This window comes from Epinephelus fuscoguttatus, linkage group LG6 (assembly GCF_011397635.1).
Source record: "Epinephelus fuscoguttatus linkage group LG6, E.fuscoguttatus.final_Chr_v1".
Classification (NCBI taxonomy): Eukaryota; Metazoa; Chordata; class Actinopteri; order Perciformes; family Serranidae; genus Epinephelus; species Epinephelus fuscoguttatus.
The window spans coordinates 28,879,304-28,898,445 of NC_064757.1; the positions used below are offsets into that span (position 1 = coordinate 28,879,304).

The 19,142-nt window shown below is 39.4% G+C and overlaps 1 protein-coding gene across 1 annotated transcript; it reads right to left on the minus strand.

Moving 5' to 3' along the window:
- Positions 1–60: 60 nt before the first annotated feature.
- Positions 61–18,561, minus strand: c7a (complement component 7a). The gene is made up of 18 exons (XM_049578324.1): positions 18,410–18,561; positions 18,214–18,275; positions 18,014–18,092; positions 17,367–17,508; positions 17,126–17,270; positions 16,898–17,036; positions 14,540–14,683; positions 14,156–14,399; positions 11,858–11,974; positions 11,595–11,761; positions 11,254–11,482; positions 6,605–6,776; positions 6,353–6,440; positions 5,742–5,874; positions 5,468–5,656; positions 801–900; positions 518–702; positions 61–407 (listed from the first exon to the last, which is right to left on the minus strand). Exons 1-18 carry the CDS (start codon positions 18,413–18,415, stop codon positions 220–222), a joined length of 2,529 nt encoding a protein of 842 aa, XP_049434281.1. The 5' UTR covers positions 18,416–18,561; the 3' UTR covers positions 61–219.
- Positions 18,562–19,142: the final 581 nt, after the last annotated feature.

Consider the following 19,142-nt stretch of genomic DNA (forward strand, 5'->3'; position numbering starts at 1 on the left):
CGTCATATCTCTGTCTCTCATTATGAAGAAGTACAATAATAAAAAGAAATTCAACATGGCTGGTGTTCTGCTATTTATTCCTGGTGTAATACAGTTTCATATTATAGTTTTACACATGCATAACTTTTACAATATGTTGAAGTAGCGTCATAAAAGATTAATACGTAAAAGGAAGCTGAAGATAAAAAGGTCACAAGGTCAAGCCCTCCTCTTGCATCCTCAGGCAGCAGCACATGGCAGGATGCTGAGAACTGACACCTCTTCTCCCTTACATCGCTGTAGTCCTGCTTCACACTCGCTCATGGTCTGAGACGCTGCAGTCGCATTCTGCCCAACTTGGACGCACACATCTGCACCTTGGTTCGAGCAATCTGCGGTGTCCCTACAGCGACACTCATTGGTTTGATCTGAAAGAATAACAAGGAGGAAGAGAAGAGGAATGAGATAAGATGTATGACTACACACTGCCAACATGGTATGTTATAATGGCGTGTTTGTAATTTTGAGATGTCCCTACCATCACAGGTCTCCCACATGTGACAGTTGGTGCAGCCTGTTGTGTTGCGTTCTGGCCACTTGCAGGTGCTGTCGTCAGCTATTGTGTAGCTCTTCCCCATACACTGCAGTGCATGCATTTTGCACACATTCAGGAGGATGGATTTTCTACCCCTAGCAGCAGTGGCACACACCTCCAAAGATGCCCTGGTGACAAATATCATCAAAAACAAGAAAATGAATCACTGGTTCAGTTTGCAAAAAGCCACACATATCCAGAGTGATGATTAGTCGAGGAAACATACCCGCACTCAAAGGGCATTTTGCAAACACATTGTCCTCTAGAAGACTTCTCCCAGGGTTTACACTGCACCAAGGGAAGGCTGTGTTGTTGTGGCACTACAGCTGAAGGATACATGGAAACCATTCTTTTACATTAGTAACTGACTAATATCCAAGCATGCAATGATAAAAATGGAGTAATGTAAAAATGTAAATAAATGTTTAGAGTTTCTCAAAGTGTGACTGCATCATGTCTATAATCAACCATGGTCCGTTTCAATACTTGCACTTTCAGTAGTCTGGTATAAAACTCAACAGTGTTTTTTGGCGGTGAGATGGAAAAGACATTTTGTTGTGTAGTGTAGTGTAGTATACATAATAAAATCGTTAATAAATGTCAGCACATAGAATGTTTTTAAATATGTCATGATATATGTAACAAAAATTGCCTTGGCATACGTGTCATAACAGATGTCACAAATTTCTTTATTGAATTATATGCAAATTATTAAAAAAAAGACTAAGGTTGTCAGATTATAGTATGTGACAAAAACTGTCATGGCATAGTACGTCATGAAAATATCATAGTATGGTATGTCACAAAAATTGCAAAAAGTAATGCTATAGTATGACATGTCAGAGAAATTGCCATACTATATGTCATAAAAATGTCATAGCCTAGTATGACGTAAAAGTAACTATACTATGACATTATGAAATTTGAATGACACACTATACTATGATATTTTCTTGAAAATAGTATACTAAGACAATTTTTGTGACGTACTATACTATGACGTTTTTTCATGATTTTGTAACGACATGTTATGCTATGTTGTTCTTTCAGGATTTGCAATGACATTCTATACTATGACGTCCCGGTTTTCGAAGACATGCTATACCATAACATTTTTTTCATAATTTCTCAGAGCATGCGATATTATGATGTTTTTCATGATTTTTAACGACATACAATATTTGGATGTTTTTTTAAATGATTTTTGACGACATACTTTACTATAATGTTTTTTCTTGGATTTCAAAGACATGCTATAGCATAATGTTTTTTTAATGAAAACTGAGAACATTCTATACTATGACATGTTTTTTCATGATTTTTGACGACATATGTCATTTTTTAATGATTTCAATCAATCAATCAATCAATCAATCAATTAATCAATTTTATCTATAAAGCCAAATATCACAAATCACAATTTGCCTCACAGGGCTTTACAGCATATGACATCCCTCTGTCCTTAGGACCCTCACAGCAGATAAGGAAAAACTCCCCCCCAAAAAAACCTTTTTAATTTTGTGAACACATACTATACTATGACATTTTTTCATGATTTCTGACGACGTACTATACTATGACATTTTTTCATGATTTCTGACGACGTACTATACTATGACATTTTTTCATGATTTCTGACGACATACTATACTATGACATTTTATAATGATTTTTGACGACATACTATGCTATGACATTTTTTCATGATTTCTGACGACATACTATACTATGACATTTTTTCATGATTTCTGACGACGTACTATACTATGACATTTTTTCCTGATTTTGTGAACACATACTATACTATGACATTTTCTCATGATGTTTGACAACATAGTAAAATATGACATTTTTTTCACGATTTTTGACGACACTATTTTATGACTTTTTAAAAGCTATTTTTGACTTTAATTGACAGGACAGCTAAGCATGAATGTGGGAGACAGAGAAGAACACTCAGCCAAGGGCGATAACCTGGAGTTGAACCCAGACCTCTGCAGCAACAGCCTTGAACATGAGACCTGCTCTATCCTCTAAGCCACCAACCCCGCTTTAATTTTGAGATTTTGTGATGACATATTTCACCGTGACTTTTTATCATGATTTCTGAAGACATACTATACTATGACATTTTTTCATGATTTCTGACGACATACTATACTATGACTAATTTTCATGGTTTTGTGACAACATAGTAAAATATGACATTTTTTTCATGATTTTTGACGACACACTATTTTATGACTTTTTAAAAGCTATTTTTGGGGGCATTTTTGACTTTAATTGACAGGACAGCTAAGCACGAATGTGAGAGACAGAGTATGGGAGAGAATAAGACTCAGCCAAGGGCCATAACCTGGAGTCGAACCCAGACCTCTGCAGCAACAGCCTTGAACATGAGACCTGCTCTATCCTCTAAGCCACCAACCCTGCTTTAATTTCATGATTTCATGACGACATACTTCACTGTGACTTGTTCTCATGATTTCTGACAACATACTATATTATGACATTTTTTCATGATTTCTGACGACTTGCAATGCTATGGCATTTTTTCATGATTTTAGACATCATAGTGTATTATGACATTTTTTCATGATTTCTGATGACTTGCAATGCTATGGCATTTTTTCATGATTTCTGACAACTTGCAATGCTATGACATTTTTTTCATGATTTCTGACGACTTGCAATGCTATGGCATTTTTTCATGATTTTAGACATCATAGTGTATTATGACATTTTTTCATGGTTTTGTGAACACTTACTATACTATGGCATTTTTCATGATTTCTGTCGACATACTATATACTATGACACTTTTTCATGATGTCTGACGACATACTATGCTATGACATTTTTTCATGATCTCTGACGACATACTATGCTATGACATTTTTTCATGATTTTTCATGACATACTATACTATGACATTTTTTCATGATTTTTCATGACATACTATACTATGACATTTTTTCATGATTTCTGACAACATACTATACTATGACATTTTTTCATGGTTTTGTGAACACATACTGTACTATGGTATTTTTTCATGATTTTAGACATCATTGTCTACAATGACATTTTTTTCCACGATTTTTGACGACACACTGTTCTATGACTTTTTAAAAGATATTTATGGGGGCATTTTTGACTTTAATTGACAGGACAGCTAAGCATGAATGTGGGAGACAGAGAAAAACACTCAGCCAAGGGCCATAACCTGGAGTTGAACCCAGACCTCTGCAGCAACAGCCTTGAACATGAGACCTGCTCTATCCTCTAAGCCACCAACCCCGCTTTAATTTAATGATTTTGTGACGACATACGTCACTGTGACTTTTTCTCATGATTTCTGACAACATACTATACTACGACATTTTTCGTGATTTCTGACAACTTGCAATGCTATGACATTTTTTTCATGGTTTTGTGATGATATACTATACTATGACATCTTTTCATGATTTTTGACGAAATAGTAAAATATCACTTTTTTTCACGATTTTTGAAGGCACACTATTCTCTGACTTTTGAAAAGATATTTTTGGGGGCATTTTCAACTTTAATTGACAGGACAGCTAAGCATGAATGTGGGACACAGAGAAAAACACTCAGCCAAGGGCCATCATCTGTCGAACCTGGACCTCTGCAGCAATAGCCTTGAACATGAGACCTGCTCTATCCTCTAAGCCACCAACACCATTTTAATTTCATGATTTCTTGACGGCATACTTCACTGTGACTTTTTATCATGATTTCTGAAGACATACTATATACTATGACATTTTTTCATGGTTTCTGACGACATACTATTCTATGACGTCTTTTCATGATTTTTGACAACATACTATAGCGTGACATTATGTCATGATTTTCAGATGACATACTATACTATGACGCTTTTCACAAAATTGCCACAGTATATGTCATAACAATGACATAGTGTAGTTTGTCACAAAAGATGCTTTTGTATAGTATGTCATAAACATTTCACAGTACAGAATGTCAGAAAGGTTGCCTTGGTGTAGTACTTTGTCAAAATGTCATTCTATGCTATGTCATAAAAAATGTCATATTGTAGTATATCCTTTAAATATCATAGTATAGTATGCCATAATTCGCAAGTGATCATAAAAATTGTTCTGGTAAACCATGTCACAAAATTGCTTTGGTAATGGTAATAATACAGTATGTCACAAAAATTGCAGTCGTAGAGCATGTTTTAAAATGTATTACTTTACTATGTCATAAAAAATGTCATAGTAGGGTATTCATAAAAATATAGTACGTCACAAAAATTGCCATAGTATACCATGTTGGAAAAATGTCATAGTACAGTATGTCACAAAAATTGACAAAAATGTAATACTATCATTTGACACATCACAAAAATTGCCATAGTATAATACATGACAAAAACATCATAGTATACTATGTCATAAAAATGTCATTGTATAGCATATCCTGAAAAGGTCAAAGTATCATATGTCATAAAAAAAAAAAAACGTCCAAGAAAGAGCCATAGTACAGCATGTACTTCATTAAAGTGCGTGTGTAAGCCAGTGGCAGCCTTCAGAAACATTTTGTGTGACCCCTAAATATGAAATGAAATGCATGCATTATATTTCAATCATCTGCAGATTATTGTGGAAGTGAGATGGAAAATATATTTTGTATCATGTGTGCAATTTTCCCTTTGTAGCCCTTAATCATATGCTGACTCATTAAACTGACACTCAGTCATTAAAACTTTGAGACTGGTATAGTTAATGGAACAGCAAAGAATAAATGAAAAGTAGAGTACAATATACTGCAGTCACATCTTGTTACACAGCAATTCCATGACATCCATTAGACCATACATATGAAGCTTAAAATAAAGCATACCTGGGCTGCATTTGATGCTCGCTGGGTGTGGTGAAAACTGCAGACTTGGGGTACATATAATCGTTGCTTCTCCTAATACCTGTCTACCTTCTGGGCAGGACAAGGTGACTGTTTCGCCTATGCCATAGATTGGCTGAAAAGGAGTGGCTATGACACCATCAGCGAGGGAATCAAGGTGGCACTTTGAGACTGGGAGAAAAGTCAGACTTTAAAAATATATAACACTGTAATTCACTATGATCATAGATGTTAAACTTTGTCAACAGATACTCACCTGTGCACAACCCAGGGCCAGATGACCAGGTTTGATTCGCAGTGCATTCTAGGGTGCTTTCACCAATAAGATACAAACCGACAGTGCAGGTGTACTCAACCTTACTGCCCACAGGGTAAACGTCCTTAGGGACCTGTGGAGCATGTGGCAACAAAAATGTGATTAAGTTATATTTCTCAGTTCTGATATTTATACAGAAACCTCTTAAAGGGGCGTGGATATTAGGGACTGAAATATGAATAACAAACGTGACCCACAGGCTCCTTTTACTCACAGATAACACATTAAATATCTAATTTAATTTGCCCTATTATGCAAAGCACCCCTTAAAGCTTTTAATGCAAGTATTCATAATCTATGGACCAAATTTATTCCGTGCTGGGTCTCCGATGTGCTGTTGAGGCTACATTGTTGTGTTTACCAAATGACATCATTTCCCCATATTAAAATCTGGGTGTGTATTCTTTGGTAAATTAGGCTGATTGATGAAGACAAAGTCAATTATATGAGGAGTAACCCTGAACTGTGGCCTTCTGGAAATAAATAAATTAAATGTTTGCAATAATTTGTTCCACAGGGTACGGTTAATTCAAGCTTGGCTTCATCTTTACCAGGATGTAGCCATTGATTAGATTAGGTGGGGGTCCACACGTCTGACTGGCCGGGAGAGTTTGGTCAAAACACTGAGGCTCCATTGTTCTGTAGGAAAAAAAAGTTAAAAATAGGATGCTGTATAACTGCAAATTGATGAAAATCAGTGTGAAACTTCCTCTTAAGGGAAATTCGATGCAATAACTCCTGGTGCCTCTTACAAAAACGTTACAACATTCACACTGCAAAATAAAACTTCAACTCGCTCTGACTTTAAGTATTCCAGGTCTTCGTCTCCACAATCAGACGTCTCAGTGGGTTCTCCACTACAGTGTTGTCCCCCGTTCTGAGGAGTGGGATTAGAGCAGGAGCGACTTCTTGACTTGTTACCCCCAGAGCACGATGACCAGTCAGACCAGCAGGCCCAGCTACCGTGGATCACTCCTTAATGGGCAGAAACAAAACGATACTGTAGTTAGGACAACATTGCAGTACTGGTAAAAGCAAAATATAACCACCATTAGAGTATAATCCCTGATGTTAGCTTCATGTAGCAGTGTAGGCTCTGTATTGTAAACACTTAGAGTAGCGTGCTTGGAGCAGATGATCATATAAAGAAATCCATCATGATCTGATGTCATCTTGTGGCCAAAATTGAGCATAGCGGTAGTTCAAGCAGGACATGATGTCAGACTCAGCTCACATCCCAGCTACATCAGCTGATCTCAAACAGCCCAATCAACTGATGGAGCAGCTGAATGATGAAGGGAGTCGGCTGATAGATCACATGATTCCTTTCTATGCAACCAATTGGTGAATCTCATTCAGGGCGCCCTATTTAAACAGTTTTGGCCTGCCCTCTGTTGCTGCTTCCTCTGCAAGCTGCTTTGCAACCCGCCTCCACCCCAGCTCCTCCTTTTCATGCTGTGTCTGACTTATCAGTGTCATTTCTGTTTGTCATTGATGCTGCTCTGTTCTGTTCACAGGGGCTCTTTGCTGCTGCTTTCCCTGCCTTAGGCTTTCCATTTAGGGGCATGGAAGGGCAAGGAGGCTTTCTCTCTCTGCATTAAGACTTTCCATACAGGCGCGTGGAAGGGCAGGGAGGTTTGCTCTCTCTGCCTTAGGCTTTCCACATAGGCCCGTGGAAGAGGCTTTCTGCATACAGTACAGGCCAAACCTTCTCACACCTTCTCATTCAATGCGTTTTCTTTATTTTCATGACTATTTACATTGTAGATTCTCACTGAAGGCATCAAAACTATGAATGAACACATGTGGAGTTATGTACTTAACAAAAAAAAGGTGAAATAACTGAAAACATGTTTTATATTCTACTTTCTTCAAAATAGCCACCCTTTGCTCTGATTACTGCTTTGCACACTCTTGGCATTCTCTCCATGAGCTTCAAGAGGTAGTCACCTGAAATGGTTTCCACTTCACAGGTGTGCCTTATCAGGGTTAATTAGTGGAATTTCTTGCTTTATCAATGGGGTTGGGACCATCAGTTGTGTTGTGCAGAAGTCAGTTTAATACACAGCCGACAGCCCTATTGGACAACTGTTAAAATTCATATTATGGCAAGAACCAATCAGATAACTAAAGAAAAACGAGTGGCCATCATTACTTTAAGAAATGAAGGGCAGTCAGTCCGGAAAATTGCAAAAACTTTAAATGTGTCCCCAAGTGGAGTCGCAAAAACCATCAAGCGCTACAACGAAACTGGCACACATGAGGACCGACCCAGGAAAGGAAGACCAAGAGTCACCTCTGCTTCTGAGGATAAGTTCATCTGAGTCACCAGCCTCAGAAATGGCAAGTTAACAGCAGCTCAGATCAGAGACCAGATGAATGCCACACAGAGTTCTAGCAGCAGACCCATCTCTAGAACAACTGTTAAGAGGAGACTGCGCGAATCAGGCCTTCATGGTCAAATAGCTGCTAGGAAACCACTGCTAAGGAGAGGCAACAAGCAGAAGAGATTTGTTTGGGCCAAGAAACACAAGGAATGGACATTAGACCAGTGGAAATCTGTGCTTTGGTCTGATGAGTCCAAATTTGAGATCTTTGGTTCCAACCGCCGTGTCTTTGTGAGACGCAGAAAGGTGAACGGATGGATTCCACATGCCTGGTTCCCACTGTGAAGCATGGAGGAGGAGGTGTGATGGTGTGGGGGTGTTTTGCTGGTGACACTGTTGGGGATTTATTCAAAATTGAAGGCACACTGAACCAGCATGGCTACCACAGCATCCTGCAGCGACATGCCATCCCATCCGGTTTGCGTTTAGTTGGACGATCATTTATTTTTCAACAGGACAATGACCCCAAACACACCTCCAGGCTGTGTAAGGGCTATTTGACCAAGAAGGAGAGTGATGGAGTGCTGCGGCAGATGACCTGGCCTCCACAGTCACCGGACCTGAACCCAATGGAGATGGTTTGGGGTGAGCGGGACCGCAGAGTGAAGGCAAAGGGGCCAACAAGTGCTAAACACCTCTGGGAACTCCTTCAAGACTGTTGGAAAACCATTTCAGGTGACTACCTCTTGAAGCTCATGGAGAGAATGCCAAGAGTGTGCAAAGCAGTAATCAGAGCAAAGGGTGGCTATTTTGAAGAAAGTAGAATATAAAACATTGAGACAATTCTCAATATGCTGTTTCCAACATTATATCCCTGTTTCAGTCAGGAACACTTTAGTCAAAGAAAACTCTATTTTCATTTGCAGTATTTTATTTAGCAGTATGGCGGTAGGCCTCTCTGCCTTTCCTTGGACCTACAGTACAGGCCAAAAGTTTGGACACACCTTCTCATTCAATGCGTTTTCTTTATTTTCATGACTATTTACATTGTAGATTCTCACTGAAGGCATCAAAACTATGAATGAACACATGTGGAGTTATGTACTTAACAAAAAAAGGTGAAATAACTGAAAACATGTTTTATATTCTACTTTCTTCAAAATAGCCACCCTTTGCTCTGATTACTGCTTTGCACACTCTTGGCATTCTCTCCATGAGCTTCAAGAGGTAGTCACCTGAAATGGTTTTCCAACAGTCTTGAAGGAGTTCCCAGAGGTGTTTAGCACTTGTTGGCCCCTTTGCCTTCACTCTGCGGTCCAGCTCACCCCAAACCATCTCCATTGGGTTCAGGTCCGGTGACTGTGGAGGCCAGGTCATCTGCCGCAGCACTCCATCACTCTCCTTCTTGGTCAAATAGCCCTTACACAGCCTGGAGGTGTGTTTGGGGTCATTGTCCTGTTGAAAAATAAATGATCGTCCAACTAAACGCAAACCGGATGGGATGGCATGTCGCTGCAGGATGCTGTGGTAGCCATGCTGGTTCAGTGTGCCTTCAATTTTGAATAAATCCCCAACAGTGTCACCAGCAAAACACCCCACACCATCACACCTCCTCCTCCATGCTTCACAGTGGGAACCAGGCATGTGGAATCCATCCGTTCACCTTTTCTGCGTCTCACAAAGACACGGCGGTTGGAACCAAAGATCTCAAATTTGGACTCATCATTCCTTGTGTTTCTTGGCCCAAACAAATCTCTTCTGCTTGTTGCCTCTCCTTAGCAGTGGTTTCCTAGCAGCTATTTGACCATGAAGGCCTGATTCACGCAGTCTCCTCTTAACAGTTGTTCTAGAGATGGGTCTGCTGCTAGAACTCTGTGTGGCATTCATCTGGTCTCTGATCTGAGCTGCTGTTAACTTGCCATTTCTGAGGCTGGTGACTCAGATGAACTTATCCTCAGAAGCAGAGGTGACTCTTGGTCTTCCTTTCCTGGGTCGGTCCTCATGTGTGCCAGTTTCGTTGTAGCGCTTGATGGTTTTTGCGACTCCACTTGGGGACACATTTAAAGTTTTTGCAATTTTCCGGACTGACTGCCCTTCATTTCTTAAAGTAATGATGGCCACTCGTTTTTCTTTAGTTATCTGATTGGTTCTTGCCATAATATGAATTTTAACAGTTGTCCAATAGGGCTGTCGGCTGTGTATTAAACTGACTTCTGCACAACACAACTGATGGTCCCAACCCCATTGATAAAGCAAGAAATTCCACTAATTAACCCTGATAAGGCACACCTGTGAAGTGGAAACCATTTCAGGTGACTACCTCTTGAAGCTCATGGAGAGAATGCCAAGAGTGTGCAAAGCAGTAATCAGAGCAAAGGGTGGCTATTTTGAAGAAAGTAGAATATAAAACATGTTTTCAGTTATTTCACCTTTTTTTTGTTAAGTACATAACTCCACATGTGTTCATTCATAGTTTTGATGCCTTCAGTGAGAATCTACAATGTAAATAGTCATGAAAATAAAGAAAACGCATTGAATGAGAAGGTGTGTCCAAACTTTTGGCCTGTACTGTAGGTCCAAGGAAAGGCAGAGAGGCCTACCGCCATACTGCTAAATAAAATACTGCAAATGAAAATAGAGTTTTCTTTGACTAAAGTGTTCCTGACTGAAACAGGGATATAATGTTGGAAACAGCATATTGAGAATTGTCTGAAGCCTAAGGTTTTTGCTCACACGGATTACTTTTATATGCATTTACCTTATTGTCTGAAACTTTGGCCACATTTAATACGAACATCTGACATTGTAACGTTATACATATGACATAAAATGAGGAGGAGCGTAGTTAATTTTAAGGAATACTTTGACATTTTATCATTGCTTTTATGAATTAAATGAAAAGATCGATATCACTATGTGACTATTCAGCAGTAATTAGCTCAGTTTAACTTAAAGACTGAAAACAGTGGAAAGCAGCTAGTCTGCGTCTGTCCAAAGGTAACAAAATCCAAAGCCTTGTTTGTTTAATCTGTACAAAAACTGAAGTGTAAAAGTGGGGTTTGGTGGTAGTACGAGGAGTAACATATCTTCGGTTGTAAAAAGCCTGTCTGAAATGTAACACCCACCTTGCTGACCCTCAGCTTCAGTTCCATGCTCACAAGCCAGTCCAGAAGTGCCAGGCTTACAGATGCATTGGCATTCATCTCCATTCCTGACAACCAAGCCATTGTTGCTGCAGGGCCGGCAGTGGCAGGTGTCACTCTCAGCCAGGTATTGCTCTATGGCCCTGCGAAGGTAGATCTTCTTCACCCCAGCGCACTGAACCTCCTTTACCAGCTCTGACAGTGGCCGTAGCTGCCAAAACAAGAGAGATGAAGGGTATTATCATTTGATAAGATGACACACTAAAATGCATATAAAATAAATCCAACATCACTTTCAAAGTGCTTGTTTTATTGTCCCTTACTGTTTGTTTTGTGACCTGTGGAAATGATTTGACAGAATCTGCCCAGTTTGAGAATGTTTCCCAGTTCTTGTCCGGATCAGAGGGCTGTATGCCTTTCAGGGCTGCAACTTGTGAAATGCCTCCTCCCTGCACATCCACTCTTTGAATATTATTCCTCCTGGTATTACCTGTTTTCAAAAAGTTTGCAGAGGTGAAGGAACGATTCAGAAATGTCAAGTGCTTTTGCAGGCTGTATGTTTATAGTAGTAAGATCAAAATGTTACCACTGGATGTTGAGTATCCTCCTTGACTGCTGGTGCACTCGACACGGTCAGAGATGCGGAAAAAAAGAATCCAGCGCTGAATCCTTACACATTCTCGAGACTGGTGGCTTTCGCTTTCTGGAAATCAACCAGAAGTAAAAGAATAAAGAAAAAGGAAAGTCAGTGTTAGAAATGAATGGCAGGATTGATTTGATTTTTTGATTATTTTTTATTAACCTGATGTTTAAAAATGTATTTACAAAAATGCTGATCATATTACACTGACTTACAATAGTAATAAGTGTTAAGTAAGGAATAAGTAATAATAAGTTTTTTTCTTTTCCTGTCTTTATGACTGAAGAGGTGAAAAAAATCTTTTGCCAAGAAGTTCTTTATTTGTTTTTTGCTTTTTTCATCTTTAAAATAGATGGGAAAAAAGTTTTAGCAGGTGATTTATTTATTTATTTATTTATCTATTTTGGCAGGCTCATTTTGCAAAGTCATGATGTCATACACATTTCAACCACAAGAGGCTGAAATGCACCACTGCGCTATGTTTTAAATAGGACTAAAAGTTTTCTTCCAGTTAAGTTTTAATTTCTCCATGCACTCTAATCACAAGTTGCACATATTGTATGTTAGATTACTGTCACAGTAATTTAGTAATGACTAAAGTGTAGCCAACACTACCAGCAGATTAGCACAAATAAAAATACATTTCTAGGCAAAAGAGAGACATCCTCACAAAAAAAATCTCCTGCCAATTTTTTTTTTTTGTCTGTGTTTTTACAAATGAAAAAAAAATAAATTCAAGGAATTTATAAAGAGTATAGTATATCACAAAATCTGCCATGATACAATATGTCATAAAAATGTCATAGTATAGTATGTCACAAAAATGCAGAAAATCTAACACTAAATTATGACATGTCCCAAAAATTGCCATAGCATGTTATAAAAATGTCATAGTATAGTATGTCCCACACATTGCCATAGTATCATCTGTCAAAAAAGTCATGGTATATCACAAATCCCATACTACAGTATATTATGACATGTCACAAAAATTGCCATAGTATATCATTAAAAAAAGTCATACTGTAGTATGTCACAATTGTTGCCATAGTATTAAAATTCAGAAAAATGTCATAGTATACTGTGTCACAAAAACTGCCATGATACAATTTGTCATAAATTTGCCATAGTATAGTATTTCACAAAAAATGCTGAGAATCTAACCAATACTGTGACATGCCATAGTATATACTATGAAAATGTCATAGTATAGTATGTCACAAAAATGACCTTAGTATAGTTTGTCAAAAAAAATGTCACAGTATATCACAAAATTTGCCATGATACAAAATGTCATAAAAAAAAGTCACAGTAAAGTATATTGTTAAAATCTCATAGGATAGTATGTCCTGAAATTTGCCATATTATTATGTCATAAAAATGTTAAAGTAAAGTATGTCACAAAAAAAGATTATGAAGATTAAGATTAAAAGATGCAAAACTAGCATCTCAGGGTTTCTGTAGTTATTTGCTTTTATGAAATGTATTGCAGGGACAAAAGTGAATTTTGGCATTAAACATTTTCAATTACATTCTGATTAGCCATGAGGTCAGCTGTGAGCAACATTAGCTGATTCTGTTTTTGTAGTGTCAAGCTCATATATATCACCTCTACAAATGACCAGTGTTGTGCTAGTTACCTGAAAATAGTAACTAGTTACGGTTACTAGTTACTTCATTAAAAAGTAACTCAGTTAGTAACTCAGTTACTTAAACCAAAAAGCAATGCGTTCCTGAGAAAAGTAACTTTTAGTTACCCCCCCCCCCCAATACTCTGAGTACGTCCTGGCTGTAGATGACTGAGTGGGGGACACTAGAGGGCGCTAGGTGCTTATCTTTTTTGCAGTGTAGTTTTTCTAAGCCACAAAGAAGACAACATTGCTAAGAAGAATCATATTTTGGGAAACTCAGCCCTGCAGCCCAAAACATTTCCTAACTGTATTGGCCCGTAGCTACATCGCCGAAGCGACAGCGGATGAAATTTAACCAGGGGACTGTTAGACTACAACTTGACAAAACAATTAAATGGTATAGGAAACATGCAACCGTCTTCTACAGTGGAGTCAGGTGGACGCGTTACTGCCCAACACTGCAAATGAAAAAGACACAACCAAGGTATTTCATCCCCTACATGCTCCCTCATGAATATTAAAGTTGACAAGCTGAATCCATCGACTGCCCAGAGATTCACTATTCTTTGACTTAGGCCTACCACCAAGTTGTGGATGATTTATAAATCCTTACCAAACCAGCGTTGAGTTTCTTCATCAATCTTGGCGATGAGCTTGAAGGAGCCTCCGAGGCTTCCCTCAGACAGGTAGTGTGTTCCAAAAGTCTCTAAAACCTTCCTGTACGCATCATAGTCGTAGACCGATGGGAGTTTAACCAGTGCCTTCCAAAACTCCTCAGATATTGGGAGGTACTGATGAGAGTTGCTCTGGAACTGAGCTACCTCTATTTCACTCTGTAAAACCACAAGCTTTTGGGCCTGGAAGAAATTAACAAAAAAAAAAAACAAAAAAAAACACTGAGTAACTTTTTAGTTTGATTTTCATTTTTTGATCTCATGCAATGTCTCTGGGAATTGCTGTCAAAGTTATAGTGATAACATTTCAGGTTCCAACACACCTGACTCTTGTCATATGTCTGTAGAAAGTTATAGTTCCTATATCCTGACGTAGTCCCGCTCAGTGTTTCTCTGGTGACAGTTTCCTTTGCAAAGTGCCATTTACTTTGGTACATCTCATCACTGAAGTCATTCTCAACTTTAACCTGGGAACAACACAGGTTTAATAGTGTTCATTTAACAACTGAAATCAACAAATGCCATAGAAAATCCAACAAGTGTGCATAAAAATGCACCAAAATGAGATGAAATGAGTCTTTAAAGGTACCCTGTGGAGTTTTTGACCACTAGTGGTGCTATAGAGTAATATTTTGACCACGAGTTTTCCAGCATTTGTAAAAGGATGCTAATGCTAATACAAGTAAATGCACATAAAACACATTAACACCAGAATGTGATTACATTACAGACAATATCTGGAGGCGGTCTGGCTCACATTGCAATGTGAGTAAATTACTCTTAATGCAAAATGTTAAGAAAAACATCTGCCCAGCAAGTTTAAAAGGTCACCTGCAAAAAGTGATTTACAAATGAATGATGCCCATTGATGGCGTTGCTGTACCTTGACCTGGAATTCATTATTTTTGTGGACAAGTCCACCTAACTAATTTCATTATCGAGAGCCAAGGATAATGGTAATGTAAACGCTTACCAATACCAGGCGTAGATGCAAAAATGTGGTCAGATGCCATTAGTTAGATAATACTGTATATCCAGAAACAGATCACATGTTAGTACTGGGTGTACATGGAGCCATTGCCAGTAGTTGGGTCAACTAACCTAGTGACTTCAACACCAGCAAAAGTCGAATCTCTTGGCCTTGATAGCAATATTTCAACCATAGCCACAGTTTCCTCTTAAAGGCGCTGTATGTAAGAATGTGGCCAAAACGGTTACTGCACTCAAATTCAAAATACTGCTGCGAGTCGTGTCCGCCCCGCCTCCCCTACAGATTTGAGGTTGCTGGACAGCGGCATGCTGGAAACTGATTTGTTTGCCCACGGGCGGCTGCTGTGGCAGGGCTGCGTCGCCGCGTCCTTGATCTTCGGTTTTCCAGAGGAGCGTTTGAGCAAGTTCAAGCAAGTCTGGCTTCTCTGCTGCTAACGCTGCTGCCGGGATACAGCTGAGGAGACTGCTAATGCTATGTACTGGGACACTGCTAATGCTGCTTGCCGTGCTGCTGTAGCTCAGTCGTAACTGTAACTGATGCTGAGACTCTACTGACTGCGTGACTGGTAGACGGCGGTGGGTGGCGCAACAGGCCAAAACACAAATTCAAAACATAAACATGATTTGCGGACCATAAAATTTTTTTTAAATGCGAATATTCTGGCTGTACTATTGTTGTCGGTGAAATCAGTATGTTATATGAACATTATTCCTTTGTCTCTGTGACATATTAGGATGATTTTACGACTATTTGCTTTAGATTTCTTACATATAGCTGCATAAGTTAAAAAAATAACCAGATAAGAAAATGCAATTATAAAAGAGCAAAAGAAGAATGTGCAAGTTGAAGGAACCAGTGTGGGATTCAGTAGATTAAAAAAAATGTTTTGCAAATGTTTTATGAAGTAGAAACACGTTACTAAGCCTTTAAGATGGGGTAGGCAGTTTACTTTGGCGTCACTGGGTAAAAATCCCATGAAAACCTTTCAGCATTTTGTAATTCAAGTGGACTGAGACAAACTAGGCTCATGCTTTAGAAAAAAATCTAGCCCATGATGAGAGATTTCTGCCTACTACAGGTCATTTTATAGATAGTGGCAGTTCTACCAATGCAGATGCACTTCCTAAAAATCATGCAAAAAAAGTTGCTAATCCAGTACTGACAACAGCTGCCTACACTGCAAAAAAAACTTAACAAAAAAAGACAGTATTGACATACATGTCAATATTGGTGAGGCTTTCCAAGGATGGAGAGCAAATGTTGCTATTAGTCTAGCCTTCTGCTAACAAGAGCCAAAAGCACACTGCTGGGGCCAGTTCAAGTTCATGTTTATGTAGCTAACGTTAGCTAGAGCCTTGAATCGCAGTGTGTCATCTCAAAGGACTTTACGGGCACAACCTCCAGATCCTGGAATGCTCCAACTCCCTACCAGATCAGCAAACTTTCTGTTGCTGCTGTAACATAGTTTAAACCAGTGCTGGCTACCAGCTGCTGTGACGCCTGGTCACAGGTTTGTACTGGCTGAATTTGAGTACCTACAGCAGCTGACTGAAGGTCCATCTGCAAAATGTCATGTCAACAAAGTTGTGTTACTGAGAAATCAAAACTCCACAGGGTACTTTTACAGCAATAGCTGACCAAGAGAAGTTTCAGTATTAATTGTGGTTGTACTGTTTCCAGGGTGACCAACCATAAAGCTGTACTGAATAGTACTAAGAGGCAGTCTGTAGATAGTATTGTGGACACCGCTGAAGATGGTACGACACTGGCCCCCAAAGCTTTTTGTGTTGATGACACTGGCCCTCCGCTCCCCTGTCACCACATCAAACCTAAGGAGGCAAAAAAAGTACACCACCTGTAAGCATATAGTACCTGCTTGCATGTGGCTGGACGGATGCATAAACGATTCATCACTTACCCAAGTCCTAAAAGTTCAATGTTTGGTGGGAGAACTGAATTTACACACATTATGTATTTTCCCACGTCACAGTCATGCTCATCGTGTCCATCTTCCTCACAGTCCTGATCCCCATTACACACCAGAGACCGGATGATACACTTCCCTGTGGGTCAGAAGACAGACAGACAGCTCAGTGATTGTTAGTGTGGAGTCTTGAAGTCTGCATGATTCAGGGTGTGAGCCGAGTTATATTTCCAACCAGATCGACAGCGAAATCTGTCTCCACATCCATCCTCTAGAGGGCAGCCTTTTGTGGTTTCACAGGACCTGGTCTCGGTCCGCTTCCCATCACAGGGGTTCCCTCCAAACTGAGCATAGACAGCCATGGGTCGGCTTCTTGTCTGTAACATACCGCAATGTGACAAAGAAATATGGACAAAGAAAATTGTCCAAATTATTTATGCATAATTTTAGAAAGTGTGACATGTTATCTTCTTTAAGTTGTGCTGATGACAACCTTAACAGAGAAGTGCACCAGTCAATTCTGTAATTAAAGGTCCAGTGTGTAGGATTTAGTGGACTCTACTGGTAAAAATGGCATATCATATTCATAACAATGTTTTCATTAGTTCACCTAAAAATTAGAATAGTTGTGCTTTTGTACCCTTAAAATGAGCTGTTCACATCTACATATGCAGTGGGTCCTCTTCCAATGAGTCATCCATGTTGTTTCTACAGTAGCCCAGAACAGACAAATCAAACACTGGCTCTCAGTAGGGCCATTCACGTTTTCATGTTGGCCACCATAGCTCTCCTACATTCTTGGCACACAGCAGAAGTTCCAGCCCTGCAACCTGCAGCTAGATGCCACTAAATCCTACACACTATACCTTTGATAGTCCTAACCTGTGATTTGGTGCAGCCATCACACTCTGACCAGTCACCATAAGGCCCCCACTGGCAATGAACTCTCTGGATACAAAACCTTGGGAATGACATTTAAATCAAACGATTCAAAGCAAGCGTTGCATATTTACATCAATTATGATGTTTTAAAAGTTTTTCAAATATCTGTTGGTGAAACAGTAAAGCAACAACAGATTTACCCTTTGGGAGTGAGCAGGAATAGCAGCCATGGCAAGGCTGCTAAAAGGAGTTGTGCAATGCTCTGAAGAAGAGGGGAGGAGAAGGGGGAGAAAAGAAAGGGGAAGACACAATGTAAATGTAAAAGTACTCTAAGTTGTACTGCATCTCAAATACTTTGCAGAAATCCGAAACATGCATTTGTAATTTCCTACTTGCCTTCATGGTGAGAGAGGAGCAGCAAACAGAGGAGTCTTGAAGAGGCTTTGACGTTGGTTCTTTTTGGGGAGTCAGCTCTGTCTTGGAAGGACACTCCAACCCACACTGGGTTTGTGTGTGGGTGGGTGGGTGGATGGATGGGTGGGTTTGTGTGTGGGGGGGTGGGTATGTGTTTGTGGGTGTGTGCACATGGATTAATAGCATGTGAATGTCTTTGCTTTGGACAAGAGCTAGAACATATTTTTGTGGTGACTCCTGCCAGCTCATAGTGAAACTGAAAGCTCCTCTTGGAGTGAGAATCTCTCCGCCTGCTGCAGGCTACTTCTTCTCCTGTCACATTTGTCATAGAGCCGACAGTCCTTTCTCACAGCAGACACTCTCACCTGTCATAGCAGGGAAAGCACAGGTGTAAACAATCAAATTAATGATGCATTTAGCTGCTTCAGTTTCAGGGTCCTGTGATCGCTGCGTGCTGGCTCTCTGTCACACTGTCTTAGAACAAACCTTGTTTTGTCCAAATGATTTTTGACTTTTCTTACATGTTCAGAGAAAGATTTATGCATGCATGAACAAAAACTTTGACAGAGACACAAAATGAAAGCAGACATGCATAACTAGGAGTGCTGAGATGTGATATAGTCTGGCAAACACTGGAGGGCAATAGAGATTTGAGAACAGTTTTCTCTTCGTATCTGAAATGTGATTCAAGGTTGAGCAAATTTGGGGGTACAGT

What these genes read in the sequence shown, in the direction of transcription:
- c7a (XM_049578324.1), bottom strand. An exon ending in CAGATTTCGCTGTCGATCTG is followed by an intron (nt 17,271 to 17,366) that starts GTTGGAAATATA and finishes TCTGACCCACAG; the next exon opens with GGAAGTGTATCATCCGGTCT. An exon ending in CTATTCAGTACAGCTTTATG is followed by an intron (nt 14,684 to 16,897) that starts GTTGGTCACCCT and finishes TGTTGTTCCCAG; the next exon opens with GTTAAAGTTGAGAATGACTT.